Source organism: Mustelus asterias, chromosome 4, assembly GCF_964213995.1.
Source record: "Mustelus asterias chromosome 4, sMusAst1.hap1.1, whole genome shotgun sequence".
NCBI classification, from domain to species: Eukaryota; Metazoa; Chordata; class Chondrichthyes; order Carcharhiniformes; family Triakidae; genus Mustelus; species Mustelus asterias.
This window is the reverse complement of record NC_135804.1, coordinates 444,558-465,230: the sequence shown is the minus strand read 5'-3', so window position 1 is coordinate 465,230 and position 20,673 is coordinate 444,558. Positions and strand designations below refer to the sequence as shown.

The 20,673-nt window shown below is 46.7% G+C and overlaps 1 protein-coding gene across 4 annotated transcripts in view; it reads left to right on the top strand.

The window, feature by feature from the left end:
- acsf3 (acyl-CoA synthetase family member 3) overlaps positions 1-13,821 on the top strand; it is an 84,560-nt gene extending 70,739 nt beyond the window's left edge. For all 4 annotated transcript variants that reach the window (XR_013497681.1, XM_078212081.1, XM_078212082.1 and 1 more), the window contains 3 exons: positions 4,722-4,856; positions 12,505-12,616; positions 13,153-13,821. Coding sequence is in view for 3 of the 4 variants with exons in the window: in XM_078212081.1 (XP_078068207.1) it covers positions 4,722-4,856; positions 12,505-12,616; positions 13,153-13,279 (374 nt within the window). In the remaining variant the exon portion in view is untranslated. The remainder of the gene's footprint in view (positions 1-4,721; positions 4,857-12,504; positions 12,617-13,152) is intronic.
- Positions 13,822-20,673: the final 6,852 nt, after the last annotated feature.

Sequence of the window (20,673 nt, the reverse complement as noted above, 5' to 3'; positions counted from 1 at the left end):
TGTTAGGGTAGGAGCTCAGAAATCCCAAGGTATACTATGAAATCAGACTGGACCCCAACAATGTGCTATTCTGACACTAATATGAGGATGTAATGATACACTCCAGGGGGTGACACGGTGGCACAGTGGTTAGCACTGCTGCCTCACAGCATCAGGGACCTGTGTTCGATTCCCGGCTTGGGTCACTGTCTGTGTGATGTTTGCATGTTCTCCCCATGTCTGCGTGGGTTTCCTCCAGGTACTCCGGTTTCCTCCCACCGTCCAAAGATGTGCGGGTTAGGTGGATTGGCCATGCTAAATTGCCCCTTAACGTCAGGGGGACTAACTATGGTAAATGCATGGGGTTATAGGGATAGGGCCTGGGTGGGATTGTGGTCGGTGCAGACTCGATGGGCTGAATGGCCTCCTCCTGCACTGTAGGGATCCTATGATTCTATTCTATGATTCTGCTGACAAACTAGGGAGCTTTTATTAAAACAAATTTTATTTAACAACACAGATTAACTATAACATTAATTAGCTTAACATTTAACAATTGAACAATACTTAAACATGACGAGATACAATTCTTAACTGCTAACCTATCCCTATGAGTTCCAATTCAAACACTATTCCTCTTACAGATTTAAAATCCTTCTTCAAAATCAGTTAGCAAACCACAGGCTTACGTGCTTATACTTGGGTTACAGTCCCAGAATTCTCAGAGTACTTCTGGGGGGAGAGAGACAGAAATTCACATTTTGTTTCTTTCAGAACCTGGCAATAAACTGCTTGTTTTTAAAAATAAAAGAGAAACTGTGCATCTTTCCTGCAAGCTTAGCTCCTCCCATTAGCACATGACTCGGTCTCTATCAAAACCCTACTCTGAAACACCAGGGGAAAATCAAGTAAACAAAAATGCATTAACTCTGTTTAGACAAAGACACCATTAGCTAAAATGAGTTATTATCCTGCAGTCTCGGCATGGAGCTCGATGTCCTTTCAGACAAATTGAATCCTTGAACCAAATGCTGCCTCTTACAAGAAACATGATATAAATATATTTCTTAAAGAGACAGTAATTTCACAACCATAGCAGTCATCCATACAGCCAAACACCATGGAAGATGTGCATGGTCATCTTTTAAAATTAACACCAACTTGTCCTGCCACCTTCAATGATATTTGTGAACAAGAGTCCCAGGTGGTTTTGCTGCTGCTTCCCTGTAAAATCATACAGTTCAGATTATATCACCTTTCAGTTTTTTTCTCCTGAAGTTCTTCACACTTTAAATTGTGTATTCCTTATGTCTATCCAGTTCACTAGGCTGTCAATGTCCTGAAGTTTACTACAACCCTTCTCACTATTTGCTGTGTTGCCAAGTTTTGTATCACTTACAAACTTCAGCATTTTGCTACCTGAACCTAAATCCAGTAAATTTATTAACTGAGAGAGCCATAATCCCAGTACAATCCCTGGGAGACTGCATTGCATACTTCTCTCCAGACATTATTGTTTGGGAAAAGAGGATTTCCTGTTTATGTGAGTTTGGAAAGTTGCTATTCCTGTCCGGATGATTTGGGATGTTCCCTTGTGCTGATGATCTCTATGCAACATCGATAAGGCACTGGCTTCTTTTGTATTGTTGGGTCCGAATTTTTTCCTCGTCATTTATTATTGACTTTTATGATCCCAGACCAGATTCTCAGACTTTATTATGAACTGGTTAGGAAACAGTAACTTTTGTTGTAAAGTAGATGGAATTTGGAATTGTAATTACTTACTCAGAGAATAAGGCTACAAGATTCCATGGTTTTAAAATCCCTACAGAACCATAGAATCCCTACAGTGCTGGAACCCCATTGAAAACATATAAGATTATGAAGGGAATAGATAAGATAGAAGCAGGGAAGTTGTTTCCATTGGCGGGTGAAACTAGAACTAGGGGGCATAGCCTCAAAATAAGGGGAAGCAGATTTAGGACTGAGTTGAGGAGGAACTTCTTCACACAAAGGGTTGTGAATCTGTGGAATTCCCTGCCCTGTGAAGCAGTTGAGGCTACCTCATTGAATGTTTTTAAGGCAAGGATAGATACATTTTTGAACAGTAAAGGAATTAAGGGTTATGGTGAGCGGGCGGGTAAGTGGAGCTGAGTCCACAAAAAGATCAGCCATGATCTTATTGAATGGCAGAGCAGGCTCGAGGAGCCAGATGGTCTACTCCTGCTCCGAGTTCTTATGAATCTGCGCCGACTCTCTGAAAGAGTACCTTACCCAGCACTGCGCTCCCCTGCCCACCCCATCCCTGTAACTCCACGGATTTATTTGGCTAATCCACCAAACCAACACAACTTTGGAGTGTGGGAGGAAACCGGAGCACCCGGAGGAAACCCACGCAGACACGGAGAGAATGCAAACTCCACACAGACAGTGACCCAAGGCCAGAATCAAACCCGGGTTCTTGGTGCTGTGAGGCAGCAGTGCTAACACTGTGCCGGCCTGTTCAAATAAACAGAAGAAATTTTACTGTACAAAAGTCAGCAAAGCAAACAGTCAACACTATCTGTCTTCTCTTAATGTTCAGAATTAACGTGGGGTAAACATGAATTAACGTGGGGTAAACATGAATTAACAGGCAAACTGTGGTCAAGCACACCACAATCTGCAGGTTACAGATCCCCAAATTTCTCAGCAACTCACTCAGATGAGTCATCACTGAGTCACAAAATCCTCTAAACTTTCTGTCCTCATGAGGGGTTTCACCTCCTGTCTTTTGACGATACAGCTTCTGATTTCCCTCAGCAGATGCTCAAACTGCCCCAATAACTGCTAACCTCCCTGTCGCACAATCTCTTCTCCCAACACTGCGTCCCACTGGTTTCTTGAGACTGCACCCAGGCATCTAATAACTGGCACAATTCTAGCTATCTGGCTATTCTAAGCAGAACACTACTGCTCCTCTGCTTTTGCCCAACGGCCAGCTTCACTGAGCTGCTGCTGCCCTGGGCTTTCTCTGAGCTACAGTGTTATCAGCAGCACAGAGCTAATGGCAGCACTAGCACTGTGTGGAGCTGATCTTCCTCTCTGTCTGTCCTCAGCTCCTGACCTGCAGGCTCACTTATGTGTTGTATCCCAGTCCTGTGGTTGTTTTCACATCACTCCACCATGCAAACCCCCGTCCCCAGTCTCTGTATCAGCAGAGAAACACCAGACCAAGCGCACACAGCCTGTCTCCATGTCCCACTTCGCACTTGAGCAAGGCCTCATGGGCATGTTGTGAATTGTAGTCTGTGATCTCTGCTCAGAACTCCAACAACGCAGGAAATCTCACCTCAAAACATAACCCCTGTCCCCATTCTACAGGAAGAAGTTTAACAACACCAGGTTAAAGTCCAACAGGTTTATTTGGTAGCAAAAGCCACACAAGCCCATTCTACGGCACAGTGATGTTAAAAAAATTGCCAAGCACTGTGTCTCCTTGGAGGATTCACTGTGGCCTGTGTCCCACTGACAGCTTGGAGTTCAGAACCAGAGGCAACACTTCTGGTTATTTAGTTATTTTCTCAACTGGAGCAAGGGTTTGATTAATCTGCTACAGAGATGTTGCAAGTTTGGTTTGTTTGCAGCTGGATAGAAGTCATTTATAATAATGTGCTTGGAATATGTTAAAACCCAGCGAGCCAGCTGTGCTTCAGAAAATATCAATTTGCAGCATCCAGCTGCTCACTAATGACATTTATTTCAATGGACGATGTACCTGTCCTCCCTCGAGTTGGGTCTGATTATAGAATTCCACACAGTGTCAGCATCAAACACTCAGGCAACCTGCTGTAATCAGCTTCTGCTGAGCACTCGCTGGGATTTGCTTTTACAGTTTGAGGAGCTGGGGGAGTGATTGCAAGTTTTCATCATTTTCTGTCCATTAAGCTGTGATATTGAGTCACTCTACGCTGGAGGATCTCCCATTAACAGGTTGAATGGCTCTTCTTCCAGCTGCATTCACTTGTCACCTTGTCAGGTATCCAGGCTTCAAACTGTTTCACACCCTCTGCCAAATAATTTATTGTCAAGCCCTGCATATTCTGTGATGACCTCAGTGTTTTCTGTGCTATTCCCTCATTCCCAGTTTGCCTGTGATTGGGGGAGTTTGGGTATCGGAAAGAGTTAGGTTTGCGGAAGTGATTTTTTTTCTGTTCACATTCAGCACTAATCCATCACTTCATGTTCAATAAATTTATGTTTGTGATTTAGTCTCTGCAAAAGTGATGAAACTAAAGAGCTTGTGACAACTGAGAAAGAGAAAACCATCAGTGTATCCTGTAGAGGATGTGAAGACAGTTTCACCACACCTTTCACTGCCTTGTTCCCACTGTCATTTCCTTCTGTCAAACCCTGAAGCTCAGCACTTTGCACATCTGGATGGATAGACAGACATTTGCACAGACCCACAGTCACGTGCACAAACACATACACAGGCATCTGCAGTTAATTGCAGTCCGATGCAGTGGTTGTGACCATGAGCCGTGTCCAGAATTATTTTCTGTCAAGGACTGTATTACAGGGATGGTGTTTACTGGTTCTGTGTTTTTTAGGGGACACCGTGTGTTACAGAGACGGTGTTTACTGGTTCTGTGTTTTTTAGGGGACACCGTGTGTTACAGAGACGGTGTTTACTGGTTCTGTGTTTTTTAGGGGACACCGTGTGTTACAGAGACGGTGTTTACTGGTTCTGTGTTTTTTAGGGGACACCGTGTGTTACAGAGACGGTGTTTACTGGATCCTGGGCCGCACTTCTGTTGACATTATTAAGAGTGGAGGATACAAGATCAGTGCACTGGACATTGAGCGCCATCTTCTGGGACATCCAAATATTGCAGGTGTGAATACTCTGAAAATTTAAACTGCCCTGTTAAACTTCCCTGTTTTAAGTTTGTAACCACTCTGGTGTATCAACTTGATTATGTCAACTGTGCCACTGCCAAGTAAACACACACACATGTACACATACATACATACATATTGTACATACATAAGCATACATAGAACATAGAACATTCCAGCGCAGTACAGGCCCTTCAGCCCTCAATGTTGCGCCGACCAGTGGTACCAATCTAAAGCCCCTCTAATCTACACTATTCCAATATCATCCATATGTTTATCCAATAACCACTTGAACGCTCTCAACGTTGACGAGTCCACCACTGCTGCAGGCAGGGCATTCCACGCCCTTACTACTCTCTGAGTAAAGAACCTACCTCTAACATCTGTCCTATATCTATCACCCCTCAATTTAAAGCTATGTCCCCTCGTGCTAGCCAACACCATCCGAGGAAAAAGGCTCTCACTATCCACCCTATCTAATCCTCTGATCATCTTGTATGCCTCTATTAAGTCACCTCTTAACTTTCTTCTCTCTAACGAAAACAACCTCAAGCCCCTCAGCCTTTCCTCATACGATTTTCCCACCATACCAGGCAACATTCTGGTAAATCTCCTCTGCACCCTTTCCAACACTTCCACATCTTTCCTATAATACGGCGACCAGAACTGTACGCAATACTCCAAATGCGGCCGCACCAGAGTTTTGTATAGTTGCAGCATGACCTCCTGGCTCCGAAACTCAATCCCTCTACCAATAAAAGCTACCACACCGTACGCCTTCTTAACAACCCTATCAACCTGGGTGCCAACTTTCAGGGATCTATGCACATGGACACCCAGATCCCTCTGTTCATCCACACTATCTTACCATTAGCTCAGTACTCTGTATTCCTGTTACTCCTTCCAAAGTGAATCACCTCTCACTTTTCCGCATTAAACTCCATTTGCCACCTCTCAGCCCAGCTCTGCAGCTTATCTATGTCCCTCTGTAACCTGCCACTTCCCTCCGCACTGTCTACAACTCCACCGACTTTAGTGTCATCCGCAAATTTACTAATCCATCCTCCCACGCCCTCATCCAGGTCATTAATAAAAATGACAAACAGCAGTGGCCCCAAAACAGATCCTTGCAGTACACCACTAGTAACTGAACTCCAGGATGAATATTTTCCATCAACCACCACCCTTTGTTTTCTTCCAGCTAGCCAATTCCTGATCCAAACCACTAAATCACCCTCAATCCCATGTGTCCGTATTTTCTGCAAAAGCTTACCATGGGGAACCTTATCAAACGCTTTGCTGAAATCCATATACACCACATCAACCGCTTTACCCTCATCCACCTCTTTGGTCACCTTCTCAAAGAACTCAATAAGGTTTGTGAGGCACGACCTACCCTTCACAAAACCGTGCTGACTATCCCTAATCAAATTATTCCTTTCTAGGTGATTATAAATCCTATCTCTTATAATCCTTTCCAATACTTTGCCCACAACAGAAGTAAGGCTCACCGGTCTATAATTACCAGGGTTGTCCCTACTCCCCTTCTTGAACAAAGGGACAACATTTGCTATCCTCCAGTCTCCTGGCACTGTTCCAGTAGACAATGACGACACAAAGATCAAAGCTAAAGGCTCTGCAATCTGCTCTCCAGCCTCCCAGAGAATCCTAGGATAAATCCCATCCGGCCCAGGGGACTTATCTATCTTTACCCTTTCCAGAATTGCTAACACCTCCTCATGAACATGAATCCCATCCAGTCCTGCATCTCAGTACTCCCCTCGACAACACTGTCCCTCTCCAGTGTGAATACCGACGAAAAATATTCATTTAGTGCCTCTCCTATCTCTTCAGACTCCACGCACAACTGTCCTTCCCACTCCTGTCCTTGACTGGCCCTAATCTTACCCGAGTCATTCTTTTACTCCTGACATACCTTTTCATAAATGACCTGGATGAGGAAGTGGAGGGATGGGTTGGTAAGTTTGCTGACGACACCAAGGTAGGTGGTGTTGTGGATAGTTTGGAGGGATGTCAGAAGTTGCAGCGAGACATAGATAGAATGCAAGACTGGGCGGAGAAGTGGCAGATGGACTTCAACCCGGATAAGTGTGTGGTGATCCATTTTGGCAGATCCAATGGGATGGAGCAGCAGTATAAAATGAAGGGTACCATTCTTAGCAGTGTAGAGGATCAGAAGGACCTTGGGGTCCGGGTCCATAGGACTCTTAAATCGGCCTCGCAGGTGGAGGATGCGGTCAAGAAGGCGTATGGCGTACTAGCCTTCATTAATCGAGGGATTGAGTTTAGGAGTCGGGAGATAATGCTGCAGCTTTATAGGACCCTGGTTAGACCCCACTTGGAGTACTGCGCGCAGTTCTGGTCACCTCATTACAGGAAAGATGTTGAAGCCATTGAAAGGGTGCAGAGGAGATTTACAAGGATGTTGCCTGGATTGGGGGGCATGCCTTATGAGGATAGGTTGAGGGAGCTTGGTCTCTTCTCCCTGGAGAGACGAAGGATGAGAGGTGACCTGATAGAGGTTTACAAGATGTTGAGGGGTCTGGATAGGGTGGACTCTCAGAGGCTATTTCCAAGGGCTGAAATGGTTGCTACGAGAGGACACAGGTTTAAGGTGCTGGGGGGTAGGTACAGGGGGGATGTCAGGGGTAAGTTTTTCACTCAGAGGGTGGTGGGTGAGTGGAATCGGCTGACGTCGGTGGTGGTGGAGGCAAACTCGTTGGGGTCTTTTAAGAGACTTCTGGATGAGTACATGGGATTTAATGGGATTGAGGGCTATAGATAGGCCTAGAGGTGGGGATGTGATCGGCGCAACTTGTGGGCCGAAGGGCCTGTTTGTGCTGTGGCTTTCTATGTTCTATGTTCTATACCTATAGAAAACTTTAGGGTTTTCCTTGATCCTACCTGCCAAAGACTTCTCATGTCCCCTCCTGGCTCTTCTTAACTCTTTCTTTCGGTCCTTCCTGGCTAACTTGTAACTCTCAAGCGCCCAAACTGAGCCTTCACGTCTCATCTTTACATAAGTCTCCTTCTTCCTCTTCACAAGAGATTCAACCTCTTTAGTAAACCACGGTTCCCTCACACGTCTGCTTCCTCCCTGCCTGACAGGTACATACTTATCAAGGACGCGTAGTAGCTGTTCCTTGAACAAGTTCCACATTACAATTGTGCCCATCCCCTGCAGTTTCCTTCCCCAACCTATGCCAGCTAAATCTTGCCTAATCGCATCATAATTTCCTTTCCCCCAGCTATAACTCTTGCCCTTTGGTATATACCTATCCTTTTCCATCGCTAAAGTAAACGTAATCGAATTGTGGTCACTGTCACCAAAGTGCTCACCTACCTCCAAATCTAACACCTAGCCTGCTTCATTACCCAGTACCAAATCCAATGTGGCCTCTCCTCTTGTTGGTCTATCTACGTACTGCGTCAGGAAGCCTTCCTGCACACACTGGACAAAAATCGACCCCTCTAAAGTACTCGAACTATAGCTTTTCCAGTCAATATTTGTAAAGTTAAAGTCCCCCAGTACAACTACCCTGTTACTTTCGCTTCTATCCAGAATCGTCTTTGCAATCTTTTCCTCTACATCTCTGGAACTTTTCGGAGGTCTATAAAAAACTCCCAACAGGGTGACCTCTCCTTTCCTGTTTCTAACCTCAGCCCAAACTACCTCAGTAGACGAGTCCTCATCAAATGTCCTTTCTGCCACCGTAATACTGTCCTTGACTAACAATGCCACACCTCCACCTCTTTTACCACCTTCCCTGCACTTACTGAAACATCTAAACCCCGGAACCTGCAACAACCATTCCTGTCCCTGATCTATCCATGTCTCCGAGATGGCCACAACATCAAAATCCCAGGTACCAACCAATGCTGCAAGCTCACCCACCTTATTCCGGATGCTCCTGGCGTTGAAGTATACACACTTCAAACCGCCTTCCTGCCTACCAGTACACTCCTGCGACTCTGAAACCTCATCCATGACCTCACTACTCTCAACCTCCTGTACACTGGAGCTACAATTCAGGTACCCACCCCCCTGCTGAATTAGTTTAAACCATCCCGAAGAGCATTAGCAAATTTCCCCCCCAGGATATTGGTACCCCTCTGGTTCAAGTGCAGACCATTCTGTTTGTAGAGGTCCTACCTACCCCAGAAAGAGCCCCAATTGTTCAGGTATCTGAATCCCTCCCTCCTGCACCATCCCTGTAACCACGTGTTCAACTGCTCTCTCTCCCTATTCCTCTCCTCACTATCACGTGGCACGGGTAACAAACCAGAGAAAACAACTTTGTTTGTTCTAGCCCTAAGCTTCCACCCTAACTCCCTGAATTTCTGCCTTACATCCCCATCCCTTTTCCTACCTATGTCTTGAGTGCCTCTGTGAACCACAACTTGGGGCTGGTCCCCCTCCCCCTTAAGGATATCGAAAACACGATCCGAGACATCGTGGACTCTGGCTCCTGGGAGACAACACACCAACCGCGAGTCTCTCTCGTTCTCGCAGAATCTCCTATCCGTCCCTTTAACTATGGAGTCCCCAATGACTAATCCTCTACTCCTCTCCCCCCTTCCCTTCTGAGCCACAAGGACAGACTCTGAGCCAGTGACCTGTACACCATGGCTTACCCCTGCTAAGTCGTCCCCCCCAACAGCATCCAAAAGTGTACTATCCCCAATTTCTACGACATTTTTTATTTCTCCCCCCACTAGGACGGCTCCCTGTACCTTGGTGCTGTGGTCAGTTTGCTCATCCTCCCTTTCCCTACCCTTCTGAGCTGCCGGGCCGGACTCTGCCCCGGAGGCACGGCCACTGTTGCTTCCCCCAGGTAGGCTGCTCCCCCCAACTGTACTTAAACAGGAGTACGTATTGTTAAGGGGCACAGCCACTGGGGTACTCTCTAGTACCTGACCTTTCCCCTTCCCCTTCCTAACCGTGACCCACTTGTCTGTCTCCCGTGGCCCCGGTGTGACCACCTGTCTGTAACTCCTATCTATCACCTCCTCATTGTCCCTAACCAGACAAAGGTCATTGAGCTGCAGTTCCAGTTCCCCAACGCGGTCCCTTAAGAGCTGCAGCTCGACGCACCTGGCGCAGATATGGACGTCCGGGAGGCGAGCTGACTCCAGGACCTCCCACATCAGACACTGAGAACAACAAACTGGCCTCACAATCATAATTCCCCCTTTCTTCCAATGACACAGGAAAAACTGTCTAAACCTACCCCACCTCTGCCTGTTTACGCCGAAGCCCGATGAGCCAAAGCCCGTCAGCTCTCACTCTACTTCCCACTCACTCCACTGCCCGCTCCCGACGCTGCCCACTCAAAAGTACGGCCTACTTTTAAACCCTCCAAAAACCTTCCCAGGCTTCTCCTGGGCCTACTTCCTGTTTTGGAAAAAAAACCTCTGATTTTTAACACAAATTTAACTGAAAAATAAATAAATAAATCACATGCAGGAACACACTCCCTTACTCTCAGCCTGCTCCTGTGGGACAATGAGGCAGCATGATGTGGGCAGCACAGTGGCAACTGGTTAGCACTGCTGCCTCACAGCGCTAGGGACTCGGGTTCGAATCCTGGCTTGGGTCACTGTGTAGAACCTGCACGTTCTCCCCATGTCTGCGTGGGTTTCCTCCGGGTGCTGCGATTTCCTCCCCGAAAGACGTGTTGGTTAGGTGCATTGACTCGAACTGGCGCCGGAGTGTGGCGGCTAGGGGAATTTCACAGTAACTTCATTGCAGTGTTAATGTAAGCCTTACTTGTGACTAATAAACTTCAACTACATTCAAATATATAAACATACACATAAAAATATACACATACACAAACATATACACATGTAAAGATGCACACACACAGGATGGCATGGTGGTATAGTGATTAGCACTGCTGCCTCACAGCACCAGGGACCCGAGTTCCATTCCCGGCTTGGGTCACTGTCTGTGCAGAGTCTGTACGTTCGTCCCTTATCTGCATGGGTTTCCTCCGGGTGCTCCAGTTTCCTCCCACATTCAGAAAGACGTGCTGGTTAGATGAATTGGCCATGCTAAAGTCTCCCTCAGTGTACCCGGACAGGCACCAGAGTGTGACGACTTGGGGATTTTCACAGTAATTTCATTGCAGTGTTAATGTAAGCCTACTTGTGACAATAAATAAACTTTAAACACAAACATAGAACAGTACAGCACAGAACAGGCCCTTCGGCCCACGATGTTGTGCCGAGCTTTATCTGAAACCAAGATCAAGCTATCCCATTCCCTATCATCCTGGTGTGCTCCATGTGCCTATCCAATAACCGCTTAAATGTTCCTAAAGTGTCTGACTCCACTATCACTGCAGGCAGTCCATTCCACACCCCAACCACTCTCTGCGTAAAGAACCTACCTCTGATATCCTTCCTATATCTCCCACCACGAACCCTATAGTTATGCCCCCTTGTAATAGCTCCATCCACCCGAGGAAATAGTCTTTGAACGTTCACTCTATCTATCCCCTTCATCATTTTATAAACCTCTATTAAGTCTCCCCTCAGCCTCCTCCGCTCCAGAGAGAACAGCCCTAGCTCCCTCAACCTTTCCTCATAAGACCTACCCTCCAAACCAGGCAGCATTCTGATAAATCTCCTCTGCACTCTTTCCAGCGCTTCCACATCCTTCTTATAGTGAGGTGACCAGAACTGCACACAATATTCCAAATGTGGTCTCACCAAGGTCCTGTACAGTTGCAGCATAACCCCACGGCTCTTAAACTCCAACCCCCTGTTAATAAAAGCTAACACACTATAGGCCTTCTTCACAGCTCTATCCACTTGAGTGGCAACCTTTAGAGATCTGTGGATATGGACCCCAAGATCCCTCTGTTCCTCCACAGTCTTCAGAACCCTACCTTTGACCCTGTAATCCACATTTAAATTAGTCCTACCAAAATGAATCACCTCACATTTATCAGGGTTAAACTCCATTTGCCATTTTTCAGCCCAGCTTTGCATCCTATCTATGTCTCTTTGCAGCCTACAACAGCCCTCCACCTCATCCACTACTCCACCAATCTTGGTGTCATCAGCAAATTTACTGATCCACCCTTCAGCCCCCTCCTCTAAGTCATTAATAAAAATCACAAAGAGCAGAGGACCAAGCACTGATCCCTGTGGCACTCCGCTAGCAACCTGCCTCCAGTCCGAAAATTTTCCATCCACCACCACCCTCTGTCTTCGATCAGATAGCCAGTTACCTATCCAATCGGCCAACTTTCCCTCTATCCCACACCTCCTTACTTTCATCGTAAGCCGACCATGGGGGACCTTATCAAACGCCTTACTAAAATCCATGTATATGACATCAACTGCCCTACCTTCATCAACACACTTAGTTACCTCCTCAAAAAATTCAATCAAATTTGTGAGGCATGACTTGCCCTTCACGAATCCGTGCTGACTATCCCGGATTCATCCGCATCTTTCTAAATGGTCGTAAATCCCATCCCTAAGGACCTTTTCCATCAACTTACCAACCACCGAAGTAAGACATACAAAAGCATCTCCCTGCTGTTGCCCTCTTTCTCTGACACATGACAACCCCAATCACCCTCACTTATATGCTGATTGCCATTGCAGATGTTGCAGTTATTGGCGCCCCTGATATGACCTGGGGTCAGAAGGTGGTTGCAGTTGTCCAGTTACAGAAAGGATACTCACTGTCCCCGAAGGAGCTGAAGGAATGGGCGAGGTAAGAGGGCATGTTTGTTTCTTTGTGTATATGTATGCATACGTATTTGTGTCCATGTTTATGTATGTCTGTGTGTGTCCATGTTTGTGTGCGTGCATGTAAGTGTCTGCCGTGGGCAGTGTGTGTGTTAGTCTGTGGTATGGGACGTGTGTTACTCTGGTGTGGGGCGTGTGTGGGCAGTGTGTTGTCTGTGGTGTGGGTCTGTGGTGTGGGAAATGTGTGGGTCTGTAGTGTGGGGAGTGTGTGGTCTGTGGTCTGGGCAGTGTGTGAGTTTGTGGTGTGGGGAGTGTGTGTGTCTGTGGTGTGGAGAGTGTTTGGGTCTGTGTGTGGGTATGTGGTGTGGGCAGTGTGAGGGTATGGGGTATGGGTAGTGTGTGGGTATGTGTTGTAACATTACACAATGCTGCTGGACTTTGGCACTGAGACAATGCTTATCAAATGAGCAGAGATGTGTCACGATTGTCAGTGAAACCTCCAATTAAATGCAGGGTTTAAATGTTGACTGCAGAGTCACAGATTTTGTATTTCGATTACAGGGACCGTTTGGCCACATACAGTCTCCCCTCTGAGCTGATCCTCATGGAAGAGATACCTCGCAACCACATGGGAAAAGTCAACAAGAAAGATCTGCTCAAACGCTTCTATTCTACACCCAGCACATAGGGAGACTGCTCTTCTACACCTCACCCTTTCTGTTGCATTTCTATCAGGTCATGACTGGCTGAAGGTCCAAACCTACACATGCCACCTCAGTCTGAACCTTTCCAATCGTCATCTATAGGGAACAGCATCATTGGAGGGAGGATGGTCAATTGGAGACCAGATGATTTCTGTCTCTCCTTCAGTAGTGGAGAATAAGTTTCCAGTTCTTTGTTGGAGGGCACAGGGCAGCACATTACCTACTGATCATTCATTTACTGCTCAGTTCCACATCTGACTGTAGCCTAACTGCCAGGACTAAGGCATTTGCTAGTAAAATACATATTTGGATCACTGGCAATTGCAGTGATCCCTCTGAAGCCTGTGTCCATTTTCATGCTGTGTTAATTATTTATATGTCCAGTTTTCATTAATTTTTCTAGTGCTTTCAATGTTAAACTATTTTAATTCTCCATTCCTTCAGCGCAAGTCTCAAGCTTTCCAATGACTCTCTGTACCTGTGTCACTGTTTCAGTTTGAAGTAAATTCGTAACCACATATTCAGGAAAAACAGGTTGTGCCTTCCAGATTTGAAGGGTTTTTTTGCGGAAGTCATTGGGGTTGTGCTGATGGTAATTAGATTGATGATGTCCAGCTGGACTTTCAAAACGCTTCTGATAAAATGCTCCTCACTCGAGTACGTCACAAGATGGAGTCTCGGTTTAGGAATGTGAAATTCTGGAATTGGTTCAAGTTGTGCAAATAGAAAGTTACAGTCAATGGGCGTGTTTTATTAGTGGTGTCCCATTGGGCTGCGTCCACAGTGCTCGACTCTTCAAGGTCATTATTAATGGCCATCGTCTGTGTTGTGAGCATGGTATTAAATTTGCACATGACACCAAAATATATGCAATGGTTAAGCTGCTAGAAGGGGAGTGATATACAAAGGTACCTGGGTGCCCTAGTACACCAGTCACTGAAAGCAAGTGTGCAGATACAGCAAGCCGTTAGGGAGGCAAATGGTATGTTGCAAGAGGAGCAAGAATGTCTTACTGCAGCTGTTGAGAGACTTGGTGAGACCACAGGTGCAGTTTTGGTATCCTTATCTAGGAAAGAATATACTTGCCATCGAGGGAATGCAGCCAAGGATCATCAGACTGATTCCTGGAATGGCAGGATTGTCCTCTGAGGAGAGATTGGGTTGACTGGACCTGTATTCACTGGAATTTAGAAGAATGAGAAGGGATCTAATTGAAACGTATAAAATTCAGACAGAACTGGACAGGCTGGATGCAGAGATGTTATTTCCTGTGGCTGGGGGAGGGGGTCTAGAACAAGGGGTCGCAGTCTCAGGATACGGGGTAGCCAATTAGGACTGGGATGAAGAGAGACTTCTTCACGGTGGTGAACCTGTGGAATTCTCTGCCACAGAAGGCTGGGACAGTGTCAACTTCAAATAGATGGTTAGTGTCTGTAGAGATCACATTCAATCCTGTTTTCCTGCCTCTCCCAGGAGATTTTGCAGCTGTGGAAGGGGTTTTATGGAAAGTGAAGGAAGGGTAATGGTTCTAGAACATAGAACATAGAACATTACAGCGCAGAACAGGCCCTTCGGCCCACGATGTTGCACCGACCAGTTAAAAAAAAACTGTGACCCTCCAACCTAAACCAATTTCTTTTCGTCCATGAACCTTGAGAAAGTGAGAGGGCATGGGATCCAAGGGGCTGTTGCCTTGTGGATCCAGAACTGGCTTGCCTGCAGAAGGCAGAGAGTGGCTGTGGAGGGGTCTTTCTCTGCATGGAGGTCAGTGACCAGTGGAGTGCCCCAGGGATCTGTTCTGGGACCCTTGCTGTTTGTCATTTTCATAAATGACCTGGATGAGGAAGTGGAGGGATGGGTTGGTAAGTTTGCTGACGACACCAAGGTAGGTGGTGTTGTGGATAGTTTGGAGGGATGTCAGAAGTTGCAGCGAGACATAGATAGAATGCAAGACTGGGCGGAGAAGTGGCAGATGGACTTCAACCCGGATAAGTGTGTAGTGATCCATTTTGGCAGATCCAATGGGATGGAGCAGCAGTATAAAATGAAGGGTACCATTCTTAGCAGTGTAGAGGATCAGAAGGACCTTGGGGTCCGGGTCCATAGGACTCTTAAATCGGCCTCGCAGGTGGAGGATGCGGTCAAGAAGGCGTATGGCGTACTAGCCTTCATTAATCGAGGGATTGAGTTTAGGAGTCGGGAGATAATGCTGCAGCTTTATAGGACCCTGGTTAGACCCCACTTGGAGTACTGCGCGCAGTTCTGGTCACCTCATTACAGGAAAGATGTTGAAGCCATTGAAAGGGTGCAGAGGAGATTTACAAGGATGTTGCCTGGATTGGGGGGCATGCCTTATGAGGATAGGTTGAGGGAGCTTGGTCTCTTCTCCCTGGAGAGACGAAGGATGAGAGGTGACCTGATAGAGGTTTACAAGATGTTGAGGGGTCTGGATAGGGTGGACTCTCAGAGGCTATTTCCAAGGGCTGAAATGGTTGCTACGAGAGGACACAGGTTTAAGGTGCTGGGGGGTAGGTACAGGGGGGATGTCAGGGGTAAGTTTTTCACTCAGAGGGTGGTGGGTGAGTGGAATCGGCTGACGTCGGTGGTGGTGGAGGCAAACTCGTTGGGGTCTTTTAAGAGACTTCTGGATGAGTACATGGGATTTAATGGGATTGAGGGCTATAGATAGGCCTAGAGGTGGGGATGTGATCGGCGCAACTTGTGGGCCGAAGGGCCTGTTTGTGCTGTGACTTTCTATGTTCTATGTTCTAACCTATCTACGGATCTCTTAAACGCCCCCAAACTAGGCGCATTTACTACTGATGCTGGCAGGGCATTCCAATCCCTCACCACCCTCTGGGTAAAGAACCTACCCCTGACATCGGTTCTATAACTACCCCCCCTCAATTTAAAGCCATGCCCCCTCGTGCTGGATTTCTCCATCAGAGGAAAAAGGCTATCACTATCCACCCTATCTAAACCTCTAATCATCTTATATGTTTCAATAAGATCCCCTCTTAGCCGCCGCCTTTCCAGCGAAAACAATCCCAAATCCCTCAGCCTCTCCTCATAGGATCTCCCCTCCATACCAGGCAACATCCTGGTAAACCTCCTCTGCACCCTCTCCAAAGCCTCCACATCCTTCCTGTAATGTGGGGACCAGAACTGCACACAGTACTCCAAGTGCGGCCGCACCAGAGTTGTGTACAGTTGCAACATAACGCTACGACTCCTAAATTCAATCCCCCTACCAATAAACGCCAAGACACCATATGCCTTCTTAACAACCTTATCTACTTGATTCCCAACTTTCAGGGATCTATGCACACATACACCTAGATCCCTCTGCTCCTCCACACTATTCAAAGTCCTCCCGTTAGCCCTATACTCAACACATCTGTTATTCCTACCAAAGTGAATTACCTCACACTTCTCCGCATTAAACTCCATCCGCCACCTCTCGGCCCAACTTTGCAACCTGTCTAAGTCTTCCTGCAAACTACGACACCCTTCCTCACTGTCTACCACACCACCGACTTTGGTGTCATCAGCAAATTTGCTAATCCACCCAACTATACCCTCATCCAGATCATTAATAAATATTACAAACAGCAGTGGCCCCAAAACAGATCCCTGAGGTACACCACTTGTAACCGCACTCCATGATGAATATTTACTATCAACCACCACCCTCTGTTTCCTATCCGCTAGCCAATTCCTGATCCAATTTCCTAGATCACCCCCAATCCCATACATCTGCATTTTCTGCAGAAGCCTACCATGGTGAACCTTATCAAACGCCTTACTAAAATCCATATATACCACGTCCACTGCCTTGCCCCCATCCACCTCCTTGGTCACTTTCTCAAAAAACTCAATAAGGTTAGTAAGGCACGACCTACCTGCCACAAAACCATGCTGACTATCACCTATCAATTCATTACTCTCCAAATAACTATAAATCCTATCCCTTATAATTTTTTCCAACATCTTGCCGACAACAGAAGTGAGACTCACCGGTCTATAATTCCCGGGGAAGTCTCTGTTCCCCTTCTTAAACAATGGGACAACATTCGCTAACCTCCAATCTTCTGGTACTATACCAGAGGCCAACGACGACCTGAAGATCAGAGCCAGAGGCTCTGCAATCACTTCTCTTGCCTCCCAGAGAATCCTTGGATAAATCCCATCCGGACCAGGGGATTTATCTATTTTCAGACCCTCCAGAATATCCTGCACATCCTCCTTATCAACTGTAATACTGTCTATTCTACTCCCTTGCAACCCAGTGTTCTGTCATTGTCTTGTGAGGCAGGTTTGCTGGTCCATTGTTTTTGTATGTTTGCTTAACGTCTTCTGGTTTTCCTGTGCCTTGTGTTTCTTTGAAGTGTGCAGGGTGCACTCGGATGTATCTAGAATGTTAGCTAAACTGCGTCCAGTTGTGTATTATGGAAATGCTTGAAGTTTCTTTCTGATTTGTCAAATTGGTAAGGAAGCTGCCAGAGATTTTCCTGAAATCGCCAGCATGATTTAACCTCCTGCAGCAGGGTAGTGTTTGTAGCTGCAGTAAGTTAGTGGGTGAGGTGTTGGATTGGGGGAAGGCTAACTTTAGTGGGATTAGGCAGAAATTGGCAGCTGTTGATTGGGAGAGGCTGTTTGAGGGTAAATCCACATCTGGCATGTGGGAGTCTTTTAAGGAACAGTTGTTAGGGCTGCAGGACAGGCATGTGCCTGTAAAAAAGGATAGGAAGGGTAGGATTTGAGAACCGTGGATAACCAGGGAAATTGAGGGACTGGTCAAAAAGAAAAGAGAGGCGTATGTTAGGTCCAGGCAGCTAAAAACGGAGGGAGCTCTGGAGGAGTACAAAGGAAGTAGGAAAGAACTCAAACGGGGAATTAGAAGGGCAAAAAGGTGTCACGAAATGTCCTTGGCAGACAGGATTAAGGAGAATCCCAAGGCATTTTATTCATACGTTAGGAACAAAAGGGTTGTCAGGGAAAAAATCGGACCTCTCAGGGACAAAGGTGGGGAATTATGCTTGGAGCCCAAAGAAGTCGGTATTTAGGAACATTTAAGCGGTGATTGGATAGGCTCATGGAGTACACCAGGATGATAGGGAGTGGGATAGCTTGATCTTGGTTTCAGATAAAGCTCGGCACAACATCGTGGGCCGAAGGGCCTGTTCTGTGCTGTACTGTTCTATGTTCTATGGTATTCACAAAGGAGAGGGATGTGTTGACTGGGAGTGTCTCGGAGGGGAGTGTTGAACTGTTGGAGAAAATCTCCATTACAAGGGAGGAAGTGTTAGGTTTGTTAGAGAATATAAAGACTGACAAATCCCCAGGGCCTGATGGAATCTATCCAAGGCTGCTCAGGGAGACGAGAGATGAAATCGCTGGGCCTCTGATGCAAATCTTTGTCTCATCACTGGACGCAGGTGAGGTCCCAGAGGATTGGAGGATAGCTAATGTGGTCCCGTTATTTAAGAAGGGTAGGAAGGATAACCCGGGAAATTATGGGCCGGTGAGCTTGACGTCCGTGGTGGGGAAGTTGTTGGAGAAGATTCTTAGAGATAGGATGTATGCGCATTTAGAAAGGAATAAACTCATTAACGATAGTCAGCATGGTTTTGTGAGAGGGAGGTCATACCTCACTAACCTGGTGGAGTTTTTTGAAGAAGTGACCAGAATGGTTGATGAGGGAAGGGCCGTGGATGTCGTCTATATGGACTTTAGTAAAGCGTTTGACAAAGTCCCTCATGGTAGGCTGATGAAAAAGGTTGGATTTCATGGGATAAAGGGGAGTTGGCTAGATGGGTGGAAAACTGGCTTGGTCACAGAAGACAGGGTGGTAGTGGAAGGGTCTTTTTCCGGCTGGAGGCCTGTGACTAGTGGTGTTCCGCAGGGCTCTGTATTGGGACCTCTGCTGTTTGTGATTTATATAAACAATCTGGAAGAAGGTGTAACTGGGGTGATCAGTAAGTTTGCGGACGACACAAAATTGGCAGGACTTGCAGATAGTGAGGAGCATTGTCAGAAGCTACAGAAGGACATAGATAGGCTGGAAATTTGGGCAAAGAAATGGCAGATGGAGTTCAATCCTGATAAATGTGAAGTGATGCATTTTGGTAGAAATAATATAGGGAGGAGCTATACGATAAATGGCAGAACCATAAATGGTGTAGATACGCAGAAGGACCTGGGTGTGCAAGTCCACAGATCCTTGAAGGTGACGTCACAGGTGGAGAAGGTGATGAAGAAGGCATATGGCATGCTTGCCTTTTATAGGACGGGGCATAGAGTATAAAAGTTGGGGCCTGATGTTGCAGATGTATAGAACGTTGGTTCGGCCGCATTTGGAATACTGCGTCCAGTTCTGGTCGCCACACTACCAGAAGGACGTGGAGGCTTTGGAGAGAGTACAGAGGAGGTTTACCAGGATGTTGCCTGGTATGGAGGGGCTTAGTTATGAGGAGAGATTGGGTAAACTGGGATTGTTCTCACTGGAAAGACGGAGGATGAGGGGAGACTTAATAGAGGTGTATAAAATTATGAAAGGCATAGATAGGGTGAACGGTGGGAAGCTTTTCCCCAGGTCGGTGGTGACGTTCACACGGGGTCATAGGTTCACACGGGGATCTTATGGAGACTTATAAGATAATGCGGGGGCTGGATAGGGTGGAGGCGGAGAGATTCTTTCCACTTAGTAAGGAAGTTAAAACTAGAGGACACAGCCTCAAAATAAAGGGAGGTCGGTTTAAGACAGAGTTGAGGAGGAACTTCTCCCAGAGGGTGGTGAATCTCTGGAATTCTCTGCCCACTGAGGTGGTGGAGGCTACCTCGCTGAATATGTTTAAAGCGCGGATGGATGGATTCCTGATCGGTAAGGGAATTAAGGGTTATGGGGATCAGGCGGGTAAGTGGTACTGATCCACGTCAGATCAGCCATGATCTTATTGAATGGCGGGGCAGGCTCGAGGGGCTAGATGGCCTACTCCTGCTCCTATTTCTTATGTTCTTATGTTCAAGGTGAAGGGGGGGAGGTTTAACACAGATATCAGAAGGACATATTTTACACAGAGGGTGGTGGGGGCCTGGAATGCGCTGCCAGGCAAGGTGGTGGAGGCGGACACACTGGGAACGTTTAAGACTTATCTAGACAGTCATATGAACGGAGTGGGAATGGAGGGATACAAAAGAATGGTCTAGTTTGGACCAGGGAGCGGCACGGGCTTAGAGGGCCGAAGGGCCTGTTCCTGTGCTGTATTGTTCTTTGGGTACAGGGAGTGATGGGGACAAGGAGATGGGAAAGAAATTGGAAATATGGCTGGTCCAAAGGGCTTTTTCTTGCTTTCCATTGGATTGTTGGGAATTATCA